Here is a 24,794-nt window from a genome sequence, read left to right as displayed (position 1 = left end):
TGATCATCACAATTACTGCCTTGGAATAAGAGGGTAAAGAGTCTTGGAGTAATTTTTTTATTTTGTTTAGAAGTAAAATATATATATGTTGGCAACATAGGAATTTACATTTCATTTCAAATTATCTTGAATAGGATATGCAGTTTTGCATATGTCCTTTGACATAGCTCTGCTTTCTCTGTGTAGAAGGAAATGTTGAAGTCTTAGAATTTTGCCTAATTTTACTGCTAAATGTACTTGATGCTTTCATAATACTGTTCTTCCTTTATATCTGAAATATTCAGATTAAAATGCATTCCTTTTCTGAATGATATTTCACACACAGTTGATATCTTTTCTATTTCAGAAATGATCTGAGAATGCATTTATGTTTCTGTAAATGTATTTACTTACCACTTTGTGGTTTATTTGCAGACAGCTTTGTCAGGTGTTCATAATTTATAAGTGCCAGATTGATAACTTAATTGCATGCTATTGCTTTGGTTCCCCAGCTAGGTGAGTGAAAGTTCCAAAATTGGAGAATGAATGGCTGTTGTAGGATGGGAATTTCAGAAGCCTTGCCTTGATTCCCCTTCCATGGAAGTCACTGGTAAATCTCACCTGTTGTCAGGGCAGGCCAGTGGTGATTTACAAGAAATTTTACAGTCATTGGACATTCACACAGATATTAATGAAAAATACGGTACCACAAATTATAGCGTATGAAACAGAACTGTACATGCAAATCAGTTGCCATAGTGTCTGCTCATCTGTCATATACAATATGAATACCACTTTTAACACAAGCTTTTAGTCACTTCTGAGTTTTATTGTATATTAGTTTAAGTTCCTAATTTTGACGATCAAGTACTTTAACCAAAGCTGTTTAAAATCCCATTATTTTCTTTTTAGCCCCGTGCCTCAGATTAACTGGAGAAGAACTGATGGTCTGCCATTTCCAAGTAAAATAAAGCTGAGGAAGTCCAATGGCATGATTGAAATACCTAATTTCCAGCAGGAGGATGCAGGACTTTATGAATGTATTACTGAAAACTCAAGAGGAAAAAACATTGCAAGAGGACGTCTCACTTACTATGGTAGGAAACTTACTTTCTCCTTCTCTCTTACCCTTCTTTCCACATGAAATATAAACTATGGGGTACTTCTGGGTTTATAGCTTCTACAATACCATCAAGCATTTGTTCTTAAAAGTCTGTGGCATCTTAACTACTCGCAGAGAACGAGAACTTCTGCACCAGGTTTTTGCACAACACTTGTAGTAAATGTCCAGGCTGAAAAGGGTTGCTAAGAGTAGTGTAGAAAGTGCTTGTGCTTGTTTTACTATGATGGAAAGACTTTTTTCTAAACAATTCTTATTGGTGCATTGGTGAAACCTTATATTTTCAATCAATTGGATTTATTTGGGGGATCGTTTAGGCCTCACATTTACAGGAAATACAAGTTTTATCTTGCTTTAGGAAAAGATTACTGGTAGATATTGTCAATCCTTTGCTTTCAAAATGGACAATTTTATTTTAAAATGAGCACGTAAATGAGAGAATATAATCCAGCATAGGAAAGGGAATAATATGAAATTTAATAGCTGGAAACAGACAGAGTCTTTTGTGCATTTAAGGCTGTAGAGTGAAATGAATATCAGCAGAGCACATTGGTGGTGTTTTAAAGCTGGAGTGATTTGCAACAAAGTGGTAATTGACAATTTTTGTTAAAGCCAGATCTCAGCAAATACAATTTTCTTTAAGTAAATGGCAATTTAAAGAGTGTTTCACACTGTGCTTTAGAATGCTATTCCTCATATAGGAATATCTGAGCAAAGATATTTTTTTTAAAGTTATATAAAAAAGCATAGACTGTGTAGCTACTGTGCAACTTTGAGCAAACATTCTTTCTGTTTACTACTTCTGTATGGGAAGCTGCTGTTTACTAGAACACACAGAATGCTGCAAGTAGATTTTATTCAATGAAGATTTTAATTTAAGGCACAACAGATTTTACAAGGAGGAAGGAAAAGAGACATCTCCCCTCCGCCTCCAACTTCCCAATAAATAGCTACACTGCATCAATGCCCCATCATTGGAAATATTCAAGGTTAGGTTGGACAGGCGACTCTGAGGAACCTGAATTTTCCATCTACTAGTTGTAATTACAACTTTTTGGGAAATCCTATGAATAACATAGGGTAAAAGATCTAGGATGCTTCATCTGCCCATGTCATCTGTCATTCCAAACTTGGCACTATGCATTTGATTTTATAAAATGACTTTTATTTAGTACTTTAAAGTTTCAAACAAGTTGTGCTTTGTATATCAGTTTGGCTCAGTATTCCTACTCCAGTTTTAAATCAAGGCAGTTGTAAGACACATTAATGTAAACTACATACAAAATAGAGTAGATTTGTTCATTAGTTCTTGTAATGTAATTATGACAGTGGGCAATCTTGAGATATTTGACCTGCTTCCCAAGTTTTGTTTTGCTCGTTAAAGGGTGCAGAACCAACACAAAGGATGTCGCTAATCAATAAAAGCAAGTTCCAGTTTTGTGACAAGTAAATTAGTGTGAACATTTTCATTAAAAATCCAGGAAGGGATTCGAACCCTCAAATAGAGTTCATATTCCAATATAAATGTCTACCCATATTAGATTCATCCCTAATATGGATGTTTAGACTAAAAAGAATAATGAGACCTGTAATGGCATTAATGGCACTCCAACTGTTTCATTTCATTTGTTCTGCTTAATGAAACCCATTCTGCAGAATTAAGTAGACCTAAGTAATCTTTCTTTTTTTTCCTACTTGCTTTGTTGTCGCAAATAGAATGCCAACAAGTCTTTGTTCAGGATAGGATCATTTTAACACTTTTTGATACTTTGAAGGGTTTTCATTCTGTTGTGGATTAATAATGTTCTGTAACTGAAGATCTTATCTTCTGATGGCTTGCCGCTGCATCTGATACGAAATCCAGAAATCAAGAAATCTAACCATATGCAACTCGTCTTCAAATAAAAGATCGATATTTAAGGAAGTTGTTCTAAAAGCAGATGAGAGGAATTGGGGAAAATTAATGCAATATACTGAAGACTTAGAATAAAAAAACATCCATCTGCCAGAAAGTACCAGCTATGGCGAAGATGACTCAAATCTGGGTGGTAATGTTAGTGGATGTTGGCTGCTGTTAAAACATTTTATTGGTATAAGTGTAAGATGTGTCTGCTAATCATATACAGAAAAATATACACATTACAAATGGACAAATTCTTTTCTATTCCAACAGTGAAAACATTTATTTTTCTCTCCTCAAAAGAAGAGAGCATGTTGCTGGCTTACCCAAGAAAGTGTATAAGACGAATTGGGGTTAACAATTTCCAAGTTGTCTTACTGAAATAATGTGAAAAATAAATCTCTTCGGGGGGGGGGGGGGAATAGACAAAAGTTTTCCATTTGACTGAAAAATAGAAGGTTTTCCTTTCTTGGCAGATCTTAAAAATTCTTTGTAAATTAAGCATAAAGTAGTCCTAAACAAAAGCTTGAAACATTTCATTGCTTTGCCATGAAGCAAAACAGTCCTGTTCTCCTGATTTGTCCTATGAGCTGAAACTGTAAAATTTGCATTTTGAAAATTGGGTTTTTCAGTACGTAAATGGCTTGATTAAAAAAAAAAAAAAAAAAAAAAAATTCAGTTGTTTTCTCTGCTATCCTGCCTCTTCTTCCAATAACGAAGTATAGTCTTGAAACCACAAAGCACTTGAACTTTGTGGGGTTTTTTTGTGTACTTGAATTGTATCCATAGTCGTTTTCTCAAGAATTCTTATAAATTTGGTTTTAGAAGTTCTGTGCACATGTGGAACTCTCTTTATGAAAAATAAAATGAGTCTGTGTTTTCTAATTTCATTGTGGTTTTTAAATATGTCTCAACCCATAGTTGAAGTCAATAATTAATATAGATACTCTAAAATAGATATTTTGGGTTCTTTCATAATATTGCTACAGACTATTAATCTTCCTTTTTTCTCATGAAAAATTTAATCAAGAAAAGCCCAACATCAAATGTTCAGTTTTTTGTCCTTTGGACACTTCCAACATTTGTTTAATGCCAGTTTTCTCCTCGGGGGAGTTCAGAATATGCTAAAAATAGGACAAGATTATCTAACTTTGATTTAATATAAAACCTGAATATATAAATAATTTACTTTCATTTTATTAGTATATTCATTTGTCATCGCTATTAGCCCTTTCCATAAAGACATAATAGAAGAAGAATCAATACATGGAGACATTTCATGGCATGGAAAAATGAGAAGAGATAAAACAATTACATTTTTGTATTTTAAGATGCAATTAAACATGTAACATGGTAGAGATACATAAAGTAATTAATTTAAAGTATAATTAAAGAAAATACATTCTTAATTAGCACATGCTGATTTAATGCAACTCATGCTTGACAGTACCAAGGTAAAATGTTTAACAGGGAGAAAAAATTCTGCTGTTGTCCTCCTTTTGCTCTGCATTGGTGGTCTGTAATAGCAAAAGTGAACCCCCCAGTAATATATAAACTCTACATAATTTTTTAGTATATCAAAAAATACTTGTATATTTTGTTAATTATACTGAAACTACATTATTCATGCATGTGGAAGAACCTCATTGTTTAAAGTTTTTGTCTGATATCCTGACTATCTTGTTCATGGACATGTCTTCAAAGTATTAACTACAAGGCTATAAATTAATAAATAATATCAAGGAGTTGCTGAGTTTGATCAGCCTGGAATTTAGTTGTCAATGCTGTCTAATAATTCAATTGCCTTGTTACACAGACAAATTGTTCATCTTTTTTGTATATTAAAACTTTCCCCAGTGATGTAGCAATTACCTGTTGCTTGAGAACATTTTTATTTGTGAATGGAAGTCAAATAATGGACATTTTCAGGGACATGTTAGATGCTTCTCTAGGCCCAGTTGTTTTACCAGAAAAAAGTTAATCATGTGTACAGTCACTTGGCGTTTTGAGATAAAGTAAGGTTCATCACTGCTGTAGGCATCAGTATGAGTGTCATAGCCTGACTTTCACATACACTACATAGAAAACTGAAGGTTACATTTTTCTGGTTGTTTTTTTCCCCAGTATGCTTCATAGCTGCTTTCTCTTGAACTATGGAAAGTTTCTTTTGACTCTGGTTTATTGCCGAACTGCTGAACTATCCAAAGGTATTTTCAAAGGAGATTTCTAGCCCAGCTTTCATACTGTAAATTTCAAAGTAAAGATATGTGTACAAGCAGACCGCATCTTATGTGCGAGCCCCACTTAGGGACTGTTCTGGAAGACCTTCCCGTAGTCTTCTGCCTCCAAGCAGAGGCATGGCAGACCTTGTACTCTCTGGGAGAGCGCAGTGCCTAGGCAAAAGTCACAGGCCTGAAGCTGTGCCTTTCCTTCATGCTGTTCCTATGGCTTACAGAATTAAAAGGAGATTTTCATTGGAGTCTCCTACTCTGAAGGAAATCATATATAAAAGTACATGTTGACATGTATCATGCATGGTACTCCACAGATTATTTACAAATTAGATCTCAGCACAATTTCTGAAAAGTGTCAACTTCTTCAGCCATTGCTTCCAAGAGCTTTGTTGGAGTCACTCACTGCAGGTGGTCTTCGTTCACATCAACCCCCAGAACAGTCATCGCAAAGGGTTTCTTAAAAGTCTAAAAAAATGGTTCTTTCTTTCCTCATGGCATACAGGGATGCCCTAGAGTGTAATGAAACAGTTGTTTTCTTCAGGAAGACCTGCCTGGCCTAATTAGCTCTAAGAAAAGGGTGATTGTAGTCACCAAAAAAAAGATGACTTGAGTCTTCTCACTAGGATAAATTTTATGAATTACACAATTGTATCTCTTTTTGCCTGTGGGACCATGAGTATTGCAAGGAATATTTTAGGCAAAAGCAACTGAAGCAAAATACAGGCTGGTGCTTTTCCAGGTGACTGATGATGAGGCTGACAGCTAACCTTCTTTAGAAAATCAGTTACCTACAAGTATTTAATCCTAAGGGAACTTTATATGAATCTTTCATGAAGATTGCACAGCAAGTTCCTAAGAATTCTTAATACTATCTCACAATATGGATTCCTGTCACAGTCTCAAACCCTGCACTACAAACTCTATTAAAATTAACTTCCAACCTCTCAACTTACAGGACATCATCTTTTTTTTCATCTGAATGAAGATATGTTGCCTGCTTGCCTGTTCCTTGCTTAAGGAGAAGGGAGTGGTGTCTGCTCAGACAGAGCTAAGTTATACACCAAGCCAGTGCAGTAGCTCTATGAGAGAATGAGGCTTTGTTACCAAGTCTGTCTTCAGGAGCACAGATGTGGAAGTGGTGGTGGACCCAGATGTTCTAAGCAGATAGTATATGCCTAACAGTGACTAGACCTCAAGAGGAATAAAGCTGTATATTCAGAATCATTTAGGTACAGTCAGGCAGAGCTCAATAAAAAGAGAAGTGCTGGGCTTGGAAAGTCATGCTTATGTTTTGAGAGGGTATGTAGATGTACTGGTACATGACCTTCTGTCTGCGCTTTTCTCAGCTGCTGCAATGTGGACCATCTTTACCTTGGCCAAGATTCAGAGTATTCAGTGGAGTATTCCCAGCTGGAATTGCCCCTGTTTAGCTGCCTTTTCAATTTTGAACTGGTTAGTTGAATTGTTCTTTTTCAAAGAGTTCCTAATACTTTTACAGCCCTTTTTTTAAAGACTTTGAGATGTGGCAGATTGAAAAAGGGTATTTTTCTTTCTGCTGAATTCCTTCGTCAGTAATTTGAAGAGAAAAAGAGCCTTCCTCAAGAAAATCACTGAAGTCTACATCAATACTCTCTTGTGAATGAACAAGCACTATAAATTTCTCACATTGTGCCTCAGGAAGCTCTGTTCTGTTCATTTCTGGTTGGAGTGGTTGTTTTGCTCCCACACTTTCCAAGACAACCCAGTTTTATCATGTCTAACATGGAGACTTGGGAGACCCTCCTATGGAGATTGTCTGACATGAAGAGTCCTAAAATGAAGATTTATGGTGTAGACAATGTTTTTCTTATTAATGGAATTTAGTCTATTTTCAAGTTCAAGATCTTTGATTATACTTAACCTACTGTCAAGCAGAGATAGGCAGCAGACGTGAAATATTGCACATGTATGGATCCATCGGTGATTCAAGCACTGTTGCTTGTTGCATAAATATTTAGGTCAGGAAGCACACTGGCATGGAGCCCTGAGTTTTTATCCCCTTGACACATGTGGGGCAGATACACCAAATGACAGTATGAAATAAAGCAGTGACTCTTTCTTGAACTTAGTGTTGTAACATTAACCTTCGAGATTTAACTAAAATTAGTATCAGTAAGATAGTACTTGTCTGACATGGACATGAGGTTATTCTGTCTTTTAGAGCTGACCTTGATAAAGAGATTGTAAAAAATATGTCATCCCCAAATCAGTGAAGGGTGTTAATTCTCATGGGGTGTAAGGGATGTGCAAAATGAAAGAAGTAACAGAGGATTTCACTGTCAGCAAATACTGGTTGAATTCCAAAACCTCCTAAATTGATACCTTAATGAATACATTTTAGTAAGTTCTTCTGTGAGAAGTTAATCCTATGTATACATAAATTCTAAATTAAATATATTTAATGTGTCTACATATGTGTATATATATGTATACATGTCTACATATATACATAGATACATATATAATTATATATATTATGTATATATACATAAATTATAAATTAAAATCATTGATATCATAAAAGTATGGTAGTGTACATGGTCCTGTTGAGATCTTATTGCTGCATTGCAGAATATATGATGGAGGGAAAACGTGTACGCTGGAAAAGAATGAATCTTTTTAAATGAAGTTAATACCAACCCTCATCCAAACATTGGTTTGCTGGTCTTGTGCCTGTGGCAGTGGAACAGGTTCAGGTCTCTGCTGTGCTGCAGACTTCTCTTGTGGCTATAGGCAAGTCATTAATTTCCCTGGTCTGAATTAATTGCTGGTGTAACTCCATTGTAGTAGGAGGTTCAACTGGTATTAATCTGGTCTTCTATGCTTCCAAAACTCATCTATTAAATAATAATATTTTCCTGTATCACCAGGGACTTTTTTATTCCCTAGTTGTTTTGATATGAGATTGTTAATTTGTTACCTTTTAGGGTAATCAAATTGACTCTGGAAAATTCTTTTGCCCTTAGCTATATATTTGCAACCAAGTTTCATCCTCCTTTTTATCTGTTTTCTCCATATGTAATATTCAGAATTTATCTTTTCTGGGAGAAACATATACTGAGATTATAAACTCTCTAGTAAATTGAATAAATTCAAAGAAAATTCACATGAATTAACTATAAAACAGTGTTGTGCTGTTGTGTGAAATAGTACTAAAGAAATAAACTACTGTTGTCTTTCATATAGTGATGTTTATTTGCCAAGGGAGCTCTTTTTTTTTAATCCTATGAAAGCTGTAACAAATGTTTTAAACTCTATCTTTACAGTTTTAATTGTGGTTTTAGGTAATTCTGAAGGATGTATAGTATTAATACATCAAAACTTTATTTAAAAATTAGTGATTTTTATGGACTTTCTCAAGGCCATATTCTGGTTTGCATCACCCAAATGCTGTGCTAAGACTAATGCTTTCAAAAACAGTCTCTCATATCTAACTATTCATCCAGTTAAGTGCTGACTAGCATTAGAAAACAATTTTAATGGTATTTAGAACTAAGGCTGACATACCATTATGTTTTTTTAGGCGTTAAAGGATTCTCTTTAGTATTAATTTGGTGATTTAGCTACATCAATTATTTAATTCCAGTATCATCACTAATTTCTTTATCTTACGTTTACCTCAATTTCAAGTTGTGTTGTTTAATCATTAGTGATTTTAATACTGGTTTCAGCAGTTCAGCTTTAGTGATCTGTAATCCTCATTTTCCTTTGGTTTACTGCTTGTAATAAAAATTTATAAAAGGAACAGTGAGTAATTTGTTTCATTAGGTGACTTGAAGCAGAACCAGCGAGAACCTCTGTTGGTACAAACCAGTCTACGCAGAAAACTGATGAGTGCCTTGCAAATTAACCCTTTTATTCTCATATGGAAAAATAACTTGTTAGGGTCTTTGTTGTTGATGTGTATTTCATCTGCAGCAAAACCTCACTGGATCCAGACTATAAAAGATACTGAAGTTGCTGTAGAGGACACCTTATACTGGGATTGCAGAGCAAGTGGGAAGCCCAAACCATCATATAGGTGGCTGAAGAATGGAGACCAACTGTCAATAGAGGTAACATTATGTTTTGAAAACACGATGCTATGTGAAATTAACAATGCTTTGTATAAGTATGAGAATTTGCAAAAGTGCATGTAATTAGTCAAGACTGGTTTCTGTGTGTTTGTCAAGAGCATGCAGATGGAAACTTCAAAAGCTGCAATACCAGAAACACAAAGACGAATTATGTTGTACAAAAAATATCCCAGCTAAAAGCAGATTCTAAAGCAATGATAGAACCATAGAAATAAGTACGTAAGGAAAGTCTGGAAAAGGAAGTTTAATTAAAGTTATACATTAAGAACCGTAAATAAGGGATAGAGAACTCTAAATGATTTTGTTATTCTTGCTATTAGCATTTCATTAAAGGTAATAAAACATATTCAAGCTTCTTGACAAAAAAAAGACGAAAATCCTAAAAATTCATAGGGTCACTATTACTTGATGCAAAAAATGAAATATAAACAGAAACGTAACATAGGTATTTGCTTTAATACAGTTGTTAAAGTAAATTAATGAAAAGTAATGCATTTGGTGACAGGGAAAAGAGGTTGTACTTGGAAGGTGAGATACTTGGTCTCCCAGATCAGAAATGCAGAAAAGCATCTGATACCCACATTGATTTTAAATCTTACTGCTTCATTGAGAAAGCTGCCCAGTTCAGGTTATCAGGAATATAAACTGTGGGCACTAGCCCATCACAGGAAAGCATTTTGCCCTTGGCCAGTGTGTTGTTCTCAAAGTTGGGACTCACAGTTGAAGAAGAAAGAGCGACTGCTCAAGTGCATTCAGTGGATGGCTATGAAAAATGATCTAAGCACTGGAAAACATTTCTTACCATTGAGAGTGTTATAGTTATATGCTCACTAAAAGGAATGGTAGTGTTTTGCGGACAGGTTAAATGGGGGAGTACAAAATCTCATCTCAGTGATTTAAGAGCATTGTTACCGTATCATACAAAGTCACTGAGGTAATGTGCTTTTTTACCACAGTAAGTACAAAAATACCTTTCCTCATTCAGTTGTCCCATTTTTCCACTTTTGAGTGTTGGTGTCCAGGCTTTTGGCATGGTGTCATGGCGTAAGAGTGACTTACTCTGGAAATATCTAAGGACTGTAAACTATAGGACTAACTCTTTCAAAGCCGGCCCTGAGGAGACATCAGGAGTTCTCTGTATAGTGATCAGTTGTCTAAAGCTCCTTGACTGCAATAATCCTTCTTCATGCTGGGTCTCCTCCACAAAAATCTGCTGTGGTTGTTCTGCTTAGCTCCCCTTCTCCATAAACAAATCTTTTGTAAGGAAGAGTAAGAGCAGCTTGGGGTGCTAGTGAGAGGATCAAGACATGAAGACCCCGGCTTGTTCCTCTTTGGGATTGTTTTGTCCTTTGTCTAACTGGCTGAGCACCTTGCAATAAACTGGGAGGGGACCTGTCAAGGAAGGAGGTGAGCTGAGCTGTCCAGGCTGCCCGTATTTAGCCAGAGTCATCCTGCAGTGGGGCCAACTGTAAGTACATGCCTTTAGGAAAAGGCAGAGAGTGAGTATCATTGCATTAGGCCTGGTAAGCCATGTCCAGATCCAAAGAAAAATTAGAAAATATTTTTAAGCAAATTGTTCTTTTGTCAGTTACTGTTTCTCTGGTTTTCCCCAAAGGAGAAGCTTCTTTGGTTTTGTCTTTGTCACTGGTTCCTCTTCTCACCAGTTCCTGCAGCTCCGTCCTCAAAATAGTCAGTTCTTATTCGAGTTCATATAGCTTTCCAATAATAAGCAGGATGAGAAGATCCCTATACTTCAGTAGCTTTGTCGGCTCTAAGGCACTTAAATATGTATCTTCCGTTTAATGACTGTTGGAATTTTTTCTGCATAGTATTACAGAGAGCTCATTAGCAAATGGCATGTGTGAAATCTCTAAATAGTATGAAATGCCAGTGCCATCTGTATAGTTTGGATACTCTGGTCTGTCGTGAGGAGCCTAGTATGATTTTGTCCATATTTCTGGGGAAATACAAGGGTATTTGAGATTGCAAAGCCTCTGTGAAACTGAGCAAGTTTGAAGCATTGGTTTCATACACTGTGTTGCCAAGTCTTACTTGATCACTGTTGCGATACTATGATGTGGTCATGGAGCTTATTTTAGAACTGTTTTCATGACTATGCTGTTGCATTTACCCCATTTATTGTATTTATGCTGTCCTGTTTATATTTCTTACTTATTTTAAATTTTTCACAGGAAATATATCATCAGTAAAGATATTTTTCTTAATATTCAGGGAAGGATCCAAATTGAAAATGGTGCACTTACAATATCAAATCTAAATCTGACAGATTCTGGCAGATACCAGTGCATAGCTGAAAATAAACATGGTGTCATCTATTCGAGTGCAGAGCTCAGGGTTGTAGGTAAGATTTTCCTTTTTCACTAAAACACAAACCTCATTTTCCCTCTCCACACACCCTCCACCTGGCTTATATTCCACCTCATCACAATCTCAAATTTAACTCACTCAGATGCTATCACTAAAATAAACATTTTTGTTGACCTAATATCTTTTTATCGGCAGCGTCAAGGAGTTTGACTCATCTGCATCCAGAGGATTTGCAGTCCAATCATTCACTGCTTTAAAACAGAACACAGCTAAATTATTCATTGGGGGAAAAGCAGAGAGGGGGGTTTGGACACAGGCCCAAAGATTAAAACCGCTCATGTGGTCTGGAGGCAGCACTGGCTCTGCACATCAGTCAGCTGCACTCACCTTCTGCACCAAAGTTCCAGTGCTCCCAGGGGAGCTTGTGTCATTTAAAAGCAATAGGCTGCTCTTGTGTGCAACCTTTCTTGATTGAGGGGACAAGGGATTGTCATTCAGTCATTCAGATGGCATGTCCTTGAGTCTAAAGTAGTGACAACCATTTGTTTAAGGGAAACACTGAACTTGTGACTGCCTTATGCACTCATATTCTTGTGCTATTTCTACCTACAGCGTAGACTGATTGCAAAACTAAGCCTGTAAGAGCAGTGTTTTGGGGCATTGAGTTATTTCCTTTCTGTTGTTAAGGTTACAGTCGAGCAGCAAACTGCTTCCTCAGCCTTGGTCTCCTAATACCTGAATTTCCTTTTGAAGTTCAGTGTTAGTATAGGTAGAAGCCATGTGCCTTTTCTTAAGTGTTAATGAAAACTATACCCATTCAGAATGAGCTGTGCTGTAATTTATGTCATCTAACATATTTGATCTGACCTGCATTCTCACATGAAACTAGAAGCCAACCAGTTACTTGAGTTTTAATGAGACTGCTGGTGTTGACTGCCCTCCCTGGACTTAGACAAATCCTGTATGCTCACACTCAGTAAAGCGTAAAGTTAGGCATGTGCTTAACGCTCGTTAGGTTCGCTCAGCTTCAGCTCAGATGAAGTGGGTGTGATCTTCTGTGCATGTTTCATTAGGTGATGTATTCTACATGACTGAAACCTTTACTTTTGTACCAGTATAAAGAGGAGAAATGCATAATTGTCGAATAGAAGATCTGTTTAATTATGTTTGGAATGTGAGAAGTGTCATCTAAGTGCTAAAAAGTGGTATGATTGATATAATTAAAGGTGCTTTATTTCACTACTGCTATCCCTTCTTTTTTAGCTTCTGCTCCAGATTTTTCCAAGAATCCAATGAAGAAACTGATCCAGGTTCAAATAGGCAGGACAGTTGATTTTGAATGCAAACCCAAAGCTTCCCCTAAGGCCAAATGTTCCTGGAAGAAGGGAGGTGAGCAGCTACACGAAAATGAAAGGTATCAAGTTACATTGGTTTATTTGTTTTAATCTTATAAAAAGCTTGTTTATGTCTTTTATGCAGTGGTATCATCTGTAGATCGAAGTAGTTGTAAAATTTATATGAAGTCTGTCTAGCTGGGGTGGCATTTGGTTGTTTTTTGTCATTGTATCTGAGCACTGAGAGTGCATGTACATTTCTCTCTTTAAAGTCAAGGGCCAGATTTTATTTTCAGTTTAATGTAGAATTTGGCCCAATTTAGAGAGAACCAGGTACTGATAGAACACTGGAAAGGCAAAGCCTATAAAACAGTACTAAAAGCCTTCAACAAAATACTCTGAAAATGCTGTCTGATGAGGCATATTAGCCATGGTGATAATGTGGGTGAGCGAGGAAAGAAAAAAGTTAATAATTGGGAGGTCCAGAATAGCAGATGAAAACAAGAAAAGAAAATGAAAATACGCTTCCAGGTTCTTTTCAAGCAACCATGAATTTTATCTACCAAGGATAACATATGTCACCATTGCTTTAGTGTTTACATGAGTGAATGTGTTTTGGTGTTAGTAATTCTCAGAGGAGAGCTTGTGATTCACCTATAGCCCTGGCTATTGACTTCCAACAACATGTAAACATTTTTTCCAGCGATAACTGTTAAAGCATTATTGAATTAGTCATAAACTAAAATTGCACAAGTCTACTGACTAAATTGTATAATCACATTGTACAGAAGTGTACCTCTCTCTGCTCTGGAGCAGCCATTTGCTTTGCATCTCTCCAGTATTGGGGATTACTGCCTTTTCAAGCTTTCTGTTTTACGTTTCAATATTTGCATAGACTGAGAGTTTCAGGTGGTAAACTGGGACAGGAAAAAAACTCTGTGGGTGCAAGGATAGTAAGATAGTTACATATCTGATTTAGCATGAAACTAGGCAGTTTGGTACTTAGGACGTCCCAGCTGCAGCACTTTAGCACTCAGTACAGTCTGTAAAAACTCAAGAGGAGCAGAATAACTATTTGGTTTAGTCTGCCCTGAGGTCAGCCTTTTTGCAGCACCTTTCTGGGCTATCTGAGTTAGATACAGACTGTAGTTGCAGCAACAGCCGCAGCAAGTCATAGGGTTTGCCTGGGAGCAGTGAGGACAGGATGACTGCAGGTGTTTCTCTTGCAATGTTCTGGTATCACCCTGTACATAGCAGGATAATTCAGGGATATCGCTGAAGAGTCGAAAGTCCAGACAGGAGCCTGAGGAAACTGGACACTTTGTTTCCTCCTCCGAGAGGAGGATTGCCATGGCAGTGTGTTGCAATTTCATGAATGTATCTCTGCTCCTCTAGGACTTTGTGTTAGGTTGTACAAAGCTTAGCCTATCATGGGGAAGCTATTTCTGACACAGGTGAAGCTTTTCTACTCCTATTCCTTTAAAACACCACATTGTGATTTTGTTTTTAAATTTCTAAACACAGAAGATGCTACCAGATAGGTCAAAACTTTCAGAGGTCTCAAGTGAGACCATTATTTGCTCCATCATAAGGCTAGAGCTTTCTCCTTGTACCCAAAAGGTCTGCACACTTGCTGTTGTCTTTATCCGTGCAGCTCTGGCTCTTTCTTCAGAGGGACCACAATAGTTTTCATGTGTTCTAGTGTTAAGTGTTGTCAAATGTGGCAATTTGGCAGAAGATTAGGCATCTGCCATTATAGAGCTTGACACGGTACCACAGGCTCAGTATCTGGCTGCACGCCTGCCAGCAAGCAAGCAAGAGCTCATTCAAAATAACACTAGTTGGTTTTTCTTTTGATGTGAAACCTCCCATTGTCTTTTAATGACATAGTATCACGTTGATAAATAAGTCTGTAACACAGGGCCACAACGATCTCTAAAACTCCTGTGAAATCTGTTGCCTTTTGATGACTCTCATTTGTTCTTATTTTTATGGTCACTTTCATAAAGCATGTATGTATATAAATGCATAGCACTTACTCTCCATTTAGGGAATTTCCTAGTTTCTGTTCCCATACCATTTCCATAAAAAGGTAGGCAGGAAGAATGGTATCCTTCCTGTGCCTACCTGTCTCTTGTGGGAGCTGCCCGTCATCAGCCTTCAGATAACCTGTGTAGGTTTGATTCATGATACTCAAAGCTGGCAGGCACGCCTGGACCTTGCAGGACTCCACACAATGTCCCAGAGGAGAGCATTCCAGCCACCACTTGTGCCTTGCTTTGTGAGCTATCTGTCTGGATAGGCATCAGATCTGGTTTTAATGGTTGCTTTGGATTGCCCTTCAAAAGCAGCACCCACCAGTTTCATTTGTGATGATGGTACCAGGCAAAAGAAAGTAATGTTCAGTTTCTGAAAATGGTTGATCATACATGATGCTGCCTGCTTAGATTTATGACCATAAATTATGGCTTTTAGTTCTGCAAAGTGCAGGTATTTCCAAAATATGGCCCAAAGTGTCTCCTACTGTATTTTGACAGCACACTGTAAATGGCTTACAGAGGAAACATAATAACAAGCCAATAATCCTGAATTAATCTAAATGAAGTACGCTCACCTTCAGAGAAAAGCAGAAATGGTATTCTTTGCAGAAAGCACTGGAGTTCATTACTGTCTGCTATGAATAATTGCAATTCATGAATTTCTTGCAGTTCTACAATTCTTGCAATTCAGGAAAGTGTTTCCAATTAGCAGTACATTTTTCAACCATTAACTGCATTTCTAATGGAGAAGTCAGTTGGGGGGAGGAGAGGGTGTCCTTTCTAATTGCAGAAAAAGGGAGGAATGAGTTCCCAAAAGGGGTAATGCTGGCCACAGTGGTCCAGCATGCCCTTTACCTAGGAGAGGTAGGGGAGGCAGAATGAGCTTAATTACGTTTGGAGCTCAGACCTACGGTAGGGTTCAGGCTCACAGAGCGCTCCTTAGGAGAGACAGACAGAAATTGAGTGTGAGAAATTGAGACTGAGACTCCCCTCCCTTAGCACTGTCATTTGCTTGTAAAGAGCAAGCAGGGTCTTCAGAGAGCTCAGCAAGTTATTTTGTCTCCATGAGTCAGTTCCTACAAGGGAACAGCTCTTGCACTGTATTTCACATGAATAAATACATGTATAGTTTTCCAAATCTATTTGCCCTTGAGTAGTTAAAACCGTACTCTTGTTGATTTTGGCAGGGCTGCTTGTGGTATAGTGGAGTTATTCAGTGATGGTAGAGAGCAGGGACAGTGTGATGTTTTGTGTTTCATGTAAACGTAGACAAATGTTGGAGTGAGTCCTCTTCTGAGGACGTGCCAGTACACTCTGCCATCACTCTGATATAGATACCGTGGTTAGATCACACTAGTTTGGACTGTACCTAAACTGGGATGGCCTTCTGGAAGGCTTAGAGGCCAAACATGGCTTAGCGTGAGGGTCAAACTAGTTCTTAATGTCAGCTGTAAAAGTGAAAATGTCACACAAGATGCAGCAACATGGATTGAATCAGTATGCTTTAAGAAAATTCCCATTTGAATAATAAAAATGAAGCACAAATACTCCATTACTTCAATGTATTTGTAGTAATTTGTTGTAAGAGAACTTGTGTTTTGCTGGAGGTACTGACTACGTTACTTCAGTAAAGCCTGAAAGATTTTCGTTTTGATGGCACTGCTGCTTGTATTCTTAATTTATTTTTAAATGGTGCTGCGTTTTCAGTATGTAGATTTGGATAATGACTCAGTAAATTTTAATTAAATGAGCTGAATATGATGTGTCTTGTGGACGGAAGAAAATGTAATTCAAAATGGATTCATGAGCTCTGGACTAAGAAATCGCTCAACGTTGAAGAATACAATCTTGTTTCTTGTTTTGCAAAATATGAGATTTTTTTTTTTAGAATATCCTGAATATCAAGAGAACCGGACAGTAAAGAGCAGTGGAATAGAGAGAGAAGTGAATTCATAGGGGTCACTGTAAAATATGCAGAAGGAAAGACAGAAAATGGGAATTAAATTAATTGGATGTTGAAGGAAGATACGCTGCCCACCAGAATGCAGTTTTGGACCTTTGAAATAAATAAATTTGGGTGATGTAATGAGCATAATAATCAAAAATTATCTCTTGTTTTTAATGACTACCAGATCAGGTACTGAGGGTACCTGATTACCTGGCAGAGGTAATCTGTCACCTCATATTGTGGTTATAGTCTGCACCACCATGCTGGGAGCAGCTTGTACTCACTCAGGCTGTTCTTGCCAACCATCTCATACTATAAGTCCTTTAAAAAATGTCTCTAAAGTATATTTTATCTGCAGTCATTAAGCCACAACTAGGTTTCTATTCCAAATTAATCTAGAACACCTTCTACTGAGAGCAGGCCATAACCCCCAGTGTCTCAAGGGAGCACGGAGGATGCAAACTGGAGCTGCCTTCATGTCGCTGCTTCTGTGTTGAAAAGCTGGTCTGAGACACCTCCACCTCCAGATGGAGGTTAAATACACTTGATATTAATTTAACTCAGCAAAACCAGAAGACATACCAAAATATGCTGCAACCTAGATAACCCCTTTAAATGTTTTATGTATGTATATGATTTTTAATTGATATATAGCACTAGGCAGCTGCTGCATTTGGCTGTAGTGGGTCCTGTGCTCCTGCCTCAAATATGTGACTGGAAACAGATTAATACAAGGGATTTTGAGATGATGTGGAACAGTGGTTCACCTGTAAACAAATCCACCTTTATTCCTAGATGTTTCTAGAGTTACCAAGACTAGAAAAAGATAAAAAGATGCTGCAAACTTTAACTTCACTAAAAGACATTCCAGTGCAGTTCTTTTAAAAATCTCCAGTTTCAGCATCTTTAACTGTGGTGAAGTGATGTCTAATTAAGGGGGAAATAAAAGAAGAGAAATAATTCCTGATAAAATGCAGCATGATTCTTAGAAGTATCAGTTACTGGTTTTATCTTCCCTACAGTTTGAATTAAGTATTTTTATTTCATTTTGCGTTACAGTTTGAAATGCTGTGTTGTGGAAAGTAATGCATTTACTTACCAGTACTTCAATAGGAGCTGGTTTTTTGCTGACTTCCTTGTTAATTAATCTGGTTTAATTTAGTTGGAATTTGACTGATATATAAAAAGGCAGTTTTGACCCACTTTTCCACTGTTCCTTTGTACTGAAGTGTTATGAACTGAAAAGCAGTATGTTTATGTTTATTATCATATCAATAAGGATCTAAAAGAGTTGGCTTTTCTGCTGAATAATCTGACAAAAAAGGCAGCGATTACTTAGTTCGATTATGTCTGATATTTTAGTAATGAAGTATTGTCACAGGAAGATGAGGAAATCTGCGTTCATTACCAGTTTTGTTCATGACAGCAAATTTCAGGTGGCAGCCTTGTGGTCTTACATCCTGAGGCATATTCTGGCCCAGAGTTGTACTGCACCAGCATGTCAATTTAGCAGGATTTTGGTCACTAAGGTAGAACTATGCAAACCTCTAGCTAATGCTGTGTCAGTTTTCTGAGCAAGTCCGTATGGGGACAGTGAATGCAGAATAGCTTGAATATTCTTACACTACAGATACTGAAGTTGACAGATCTCAGACTGGCATCCTGGAGCACCACTTGCCCTCTAGTCCCAGATGATACTTGTTTCCACATCTGAAAATATGAAAATTTGGTGCAGTCTGCAACAATAGTAAAATAATTTATCAGTATGAGAAGTATGTGTGCTTATTTCACAGTTGGATTTCTCCATGGTTGTTTATGACTAAGGTAACTAATAAGAAATTATGATGTCATGTGTAAAACCTGACAGACTGGGCAGAATTGATGGAGACTGTAACACCCACTGACATCATCTCTCTGGAAGATCTGTAATGCCAAATTCACGCTCCTGGTTTGGGTGGGACAGGATGACTCTCATAGCTTTACCAACATGGGCCTCTCAAGTCAAGAACTGTGAAGTCCTGAAGTTGGTTAATCCCTCTCCCCATTCTGTTGACCTCAGTCAAAGAGTATGGCATGAGTTAGGACATTTGGCTGTTACAGATTTGTTGGGGGGGGGGCGGAGTATGACATCCCTTTGACTATTGGAAAAAATTAGTCTTCTCAAAGATTAATTTCCCACAATTTTGCCCAAGAATTAGTGAGAGATTATGATTTTGTCAATGATGTTTTGATCTCATGACCAAAGAGGTCCTAAATCAGTCTGCGGTTGTGCCAAAGCATTATTCCACCAATTATCTCTATTTTATAGGGCTAAAAGTTTCTGCCATTTGCCAGTGCATCAAAAACGTGCAGGTTGTTGAAAATGGAATTCACTTTAAAAATTGCTGGCCTTCAGCAAAATGTATTGGGAAACCTCTTGTAGATATGGGGAACGCCAAAGGATGCATTATTTTTCTGTATTAGAGATCCATATTGCTTCCTGGCATTGGGCCAGCCACAGTACATTTGTTTTGTCACAGTGTGTGAATATCTAATAATTTTAAGTATACTAAAAGCTTCAGTTTGTCTGATGTTTCAGCAGGATGGGAGGAGAGCTATTTCTGTGTTTAGTGTTTTCATAGGCTGCGCTGCATTTACTGTTTTGTAATTGAAAAAGTAAAGCATTTCTTTTTTTAATTTACCAGTAAAGATTTTATTTTGACAATATTTTTTTTCTAGAATTGATTTGTTGGTCGGGGTTTTTTTAATAATTATATCTTGGTTTTAATAAGCCAATTACTTAATTATTTTAGGCAAGCTAGACTTGCAGATAGCTCAGAGCAGTGTAAATGTAATTAGTTTTAATTAAACAATAGACATTTTCTGGTTTATACCCTGATCCTGTTTTTTCCTTTGTTTGATCTCAGGCTTTGTCAACACTGTTGGGTTTTTATTTGGTTTTGCATTCTTTTCTCCTGGAAACTGCTTCAAAGTAGATGATCCAATAGAAGCCTTTGCAAAATATACAGGTGGCTGGAAAGTCCAACAATTCAATAGCTTGCTTGCAACCATAATTGATGTATTTTAACACCTCTTATTGATGTCATTATAATTACCTATACAATGTATTAATCATGTCTTTAACACATTTAAAATACCTATAAACCATATTGTAAGATTTAATTATAAATGTTCCATCTGATATAAAGTGCAGCCAAATATTACTTAGGAATTTTCCAAAACAAGTTAATAAGCCTCAGGGAGGTCAGCTGAGCTGACAGTGATGAAGCACACCCTCCTTACAAATATGTCTCAAACGCCACCACGTGGGCTTAGGTACCTCAGTACGCTTTGGAAGATTGAAAGATGGTTACCTCCAGATGTAAACTGATTAAACTGTCTATTTATAACTCTTTTCTCCCCCACATAAGATGCTTTTGTCTGTCATTCTAACAAGGTGACTTGTTCTCACTTATAATTTGCATCTGTTAATTTCATGATTGTATCACCTTTGCCCAAAGGAAATGTATTTCAGCTGCAGTGATGAGTGTTGCAACACCTTTTTTAAGAAAATAGAAAATGCAATTCAGGATAATTAAGAAGAACAATTAAAAGTGGTGCTTATTGCTAGAGTATGTTTCATTACAAAGAGCTGTGTGATACTGGTGCATTGTGGAAGGAATCCAAACTCCTGGTTTCAGACGTTTAAAATGCAGTCTCCGTGTGGCCTTGAGGAGTAGCTGAACTGGCTGCTCAGGGAAAGGAGCAGCGTAACTACAGAGCCATGATAGGCTCCCACCGCTGTGGTCTGCGGTTAGTGAACGTGGGTTTGGAGGATCAGAGAAGTTAAGGGTGAAGGATAAGATCACTGAACCCATCACACTCCAGAGTTGCATTCTGCTGCCCTTATTTACCAACTTAATTATGCTCTGAAATAATGGATTCGGGTGTATTGCTTTAAAGAAAAATAATCAAAAAACCACAGAAACCATTGTAACATATAAATCAATATAAATAATTAATGACAGTGCAGCTTAGTGAAGCATATAACTTTTATGCACCAGGTTTTATTTCAGCAATGCAATTAAACCTAAGGTGGTGCATTCACCAGGTGTGTCTGAGCGTGCCTCCCTCCAGTCCTGACAGTCTTTACAGACTTGCCCTGGCATGGTGCAGCGGTTTCAAGCTTGCATTATCCTTCATCAGCTACAGTAGCACATGCGGGGTTTCACAGGGAGAATTGCTCACGCTGAGCTGTTAGATACAGCACCTGAATGCCAGAAGAGCAAGGAACCTGTTTTTTCAAGGGAGTATCGTGCTTATCCCATGCTTGGGACGAGTTTTGAGAAGAAAGGCAGTGATCCCAATTCCCACCTAACACAGCACGCTTCACCTATGTTTTGTAATACGTATTTAACTGTAGAGAACTAAATCTAAGTTAGGACAAATGAAGATCCGTTGATACTAATTCTGCCTCAAGTGTGTTAAAAAGCGCAGCAGGGGTGTGTATTTCATTTTGTACTGAATAAAGAAGCAGGTTAATAATGAACTACATGCAAGTGAGAGGGCAAAATCCTCATGACTCTTCTGAGAAAGGGAAGATAGCGATGTTAAGTTTCATGACATTTGCTGCCTTCCCAGCTGATACTTGCTCTGACACCTGTATAAGACTAATGCGGTTAGAGGTTCCCCTGGAGCGTTAATGTTGTTTGCTGTTCTGTTGATTCTGTGTAGCTAGATGTGGGTGTTTGGGGCATTTCCAAATACCTTCTAGCTAAGGTGCTTAGGGAACTGACAGAATAACCTTGCTGTGATTCATTTGGTGCCTTTGAAATGGATTGACAGGATCTGAGAGAGAAGCTCTGAAGCTCTTTTGACTTAGGTGTATCAGGAAAACATTTCCTTTTTTGTTAATTATTCTGGACATTTTTGTATGCAGTTAGTTATATAGCTGCTTCAGGTTATCTTAGGGAAGACTTGGTAGAAGGCCCTGCATCTAAGGATATGACAGATGGGAGGACTAGAAATAGGGGAAGAGGGAGTCAAATCAGCTTTACTTTACATCCCTCCAGTGCTAGGGTGTCATCTGTACTGGGATACTGGTGCTCTTCTGTCTGTATCAGTACTGCAGGTCTCCTTTTGTCTACATCTTTTATAAGCATCTTTCTGATTTGTTCTGTGCTGTCTGTCTGTTCGGCATGACTCTCACTGCTGGAGTTTGTGTGGGCTGGAGGGAATTTTCTTTCCTTCAAGTCGTTCCACAAAGCATACCTCTACCGTGTCTGCAGGTCGCTCCTGCTCAGTGTGGGTGACAAACTGAGACAGAGGTCTGCAACAGCGTGAACTCTGTTTGCTTTCTAAACAAGTACTGAGTTTATACTTGCATGGGCTGAATCCAACTCTAGAGAGTCAGTTGTGCAAATGAGCTATTGACTTCAATGCAGTCGGTGTTAGGCTTGTATCTGAATCCTGAAAAGTGCAGAATGTGGATTGTTCTTGAAAAATTCCATTGCATCATAATAATGACATGTAATTATTTTAAAGTTACCGTGTAAGACTGCATGAGGTAAACAACATAATACGGTTGAAAATTATTCTAGTTTCAATTGGTGCAGCTGAAAAAGATGGAGTTAATGTGGGATTTCTCTCACACACACACACACAAACATACATATGCACACACACATATCTTAAACATTGGTTCTACTGGTGCCCCAAATGGTGAGTAATACACAGATGGGTTCAAATTTCTTGTATATTGTCAGTGTATGGCCATAAAATTTTCAAACACCAGGTTGGTAATTGATGCAGTTTATATGAGTATTAATGCATTTTGTCTAGAAACCAATACTGCAACTTTTAAAATCTCTTCATAATTTTTTAGAATTGTGTTATTAAAGGATGGAGGACTAAGATTAGTCAATGTGACCAAAGCTGATGCTGGAAGCTACACGTGCCTGGCAACAAACCAGTTTGGAACAGCCAGTGGCACAACAAACTTAATAGTTACAGGTAGGTGAGCTGGAACAGAGGGTCGTCTGTGAGGTGATGTAAATCGAATTGCAGACTCCGCAACAGAAGCCTGCAACGATGTGGAGTCTGAGTTTGCTTACTGAAAAAATACTGAATGTGGTGGAAAGTAGAGAGTGTGAGAAGTTACAAATTTAACAATATATAAAGATAAAAAGGTATTTGTTATAGATCTTTTATTGGTTGAAAGAAACTGAAGGATTTTCTGTCTTCGACAAAGATTTTTGTCAGATGTGAGGGACTTCTGAACGCTTTCCTCTCTTCTCTCACTTACCTAAATACTAAACAGCACAATTACGCTTTTAAGTTCAGGGCTTTTTTTAATTTGTTGAAAAAAAACCCATGGCAATTAAAAAAATATTTGAGGTAATTTTATATTCCAGTCCAAAATCTGTCTACCCCTAAGGAACTATGTGCTGTTTCCTTACAGAAGAAGATGTGATAGAAACTCCAGCTGCAGGAGCATTCAGGGACTCCACAGGCAGTAAAACATAAAATCTTTCAAATGCAAATTGTGTACGTAATTGTTGTTAAAAGGGTTCTTGCCCCTTCCTCTTAAGTCATCACTTACTAGCTGCTGTCTAAGATACTGGATTAAAAGGACCAGCAGTCTGTAAAGTTTATCTGAAGAATGTCTTCTCTCATGACATTCTTTTTTCAAGATTGGAATATCTGAAAGGTTTTCCAAACTCAGAATAATCTAATATCCTACTGCATTACATATCCTATATATCTCATAGATCCCAACACAATTATTTTGTTCAGTGAATTAGTAGCTTCACATTTCCAGTCTGTGCTCCTAAATGATTCATGTCCCTTTATATACAAATAATAGAATTATATACAAAGGATTTCTAGAATTAAATTTTATTTTTACAGTATTTACAGTACTTGAAATTTTTCTCCATTAATGTGATTCTGGAATAACAAGCAGCTGTTCTTAATGACACTATGTTCTATATGATATATGGACCCAAATATCCAACACATTCTATCCTATGTGGATTTCTTCTAGTCTCCAGATTTTATTAGCTCCTTCTCTCACTCCCACCTCTTAATCTTCCCAGTGGCTGCTACTACAGCTTCCTGCTCCAAAACATGAGTGTTATTGCTGAGAATCACACACACTTTTGAATGGTAATTTCCTTGCTGTGGGTTGCAGTGCTTTTAGCTTTGTAAAGTATATTGGCCTGTGCACAGCAGGTTAACATTTACCTTTTCAGTGTCGAGTAGCTCCCACTGCTAAATGTGCAAGGACACAGTGCTCCAACAAGAGGGGTCGGGCAGCAGCATTTATAGTCGAGCTGCATAATTTGAAGTGACTGTCATTAATTGGATTTGAAGAACGTGGTAGAATATTAGTAGCAAACAAAGCTCGGCAATACCGGAATCTAATAACTGATACTTTTGCTCTCAACAGAGCCAACAAGAATTACTTTGGCACCTTCCAACATGGATGTCACTGTCGGAGAAAGTGTTGTCTTGCCTTGCCAGGTTCAGCATGATCCTATACTGGACATCAGCTTCACCTGGTATTTCAATGGAACACTCACCGATTTCAAGAAAGATGCTTCTCACTTTGAGAAGGTTGGAGGGGTAAGTTGCAAACACCTTCTCTTCATTTGCCTCATAGATGTAGGCAGCACAGACAGGCTTCATTTTTTTTCAGTTTTCAACATGGTAAAAATAGGATGTTTCTTCTCTTTTGGGCCTGCAGAATCTTCTGCTGTGTTTGAGGGAAATCAGTCACTGAGCTAGCTTGCTGCCCATAACCCATTCTTCAGACGC

At 37.5% G+C, this 24,794-nt stretch overlaps 1 protein-coding gene across 4 annotated transcripts in view; it reads left to right on the top strand.

The window, feature by feature from the left end:
* LOC141928207 (contactin-3-like) overlaps positions 1-24,794 on the top strand; it is a 113,215-nt gene that overhangs the window by 72,420 nt on the left and 16,001 nt on the right. For all 4 annotated transcript variants that reach the window (XM_074836048.1, XM_074836047.1, XM_074836045.1 and 1 more), the window contains exons 6-11: positions 892-1,076; positions 9,191-9,327; positions 11,581-11,710; positions 12,940-13,090; positions 22,861-22,988; positions 24,427-24,602. In XM_074836048.1, the coding sequence (XP_074692149.1) occupies positions 892-1,076; positions 9,191-9,327; positions 11,581-11,710; positions 12,940-13,090; positions 22,861-22,988; positions 24,427-24,602 (907 nt within the window). The remainder of the gene's footprint in view (positions 1-891; positions 1,077-9,190; positions 9,328-11,580; positions 11,711-12,939; positions 13,091-22,860; positions 22,989-24,426; positions 24,603-24,794) is intronic.

This window comes from Strix aluco, chromosome 11 (assembly GCF_031877795.1).
Source record: "Strix aluco isolate bStrAlu1 chromosome 11, bStrAlu1.hap1, whole genome shotgun sequence".
NCBI classification, from domain to species: domain Eukaryota; kingdom Metazoa; phylum Chordata; class Aves; order Strigiformes; family Strigidae; genus Strix; species Strix aluco.
The sequence above is the reverse complement of the archived record's forward strand: the minus strand, read 5'-3'. Positions and strand labels throughout refer to the sequence as shown.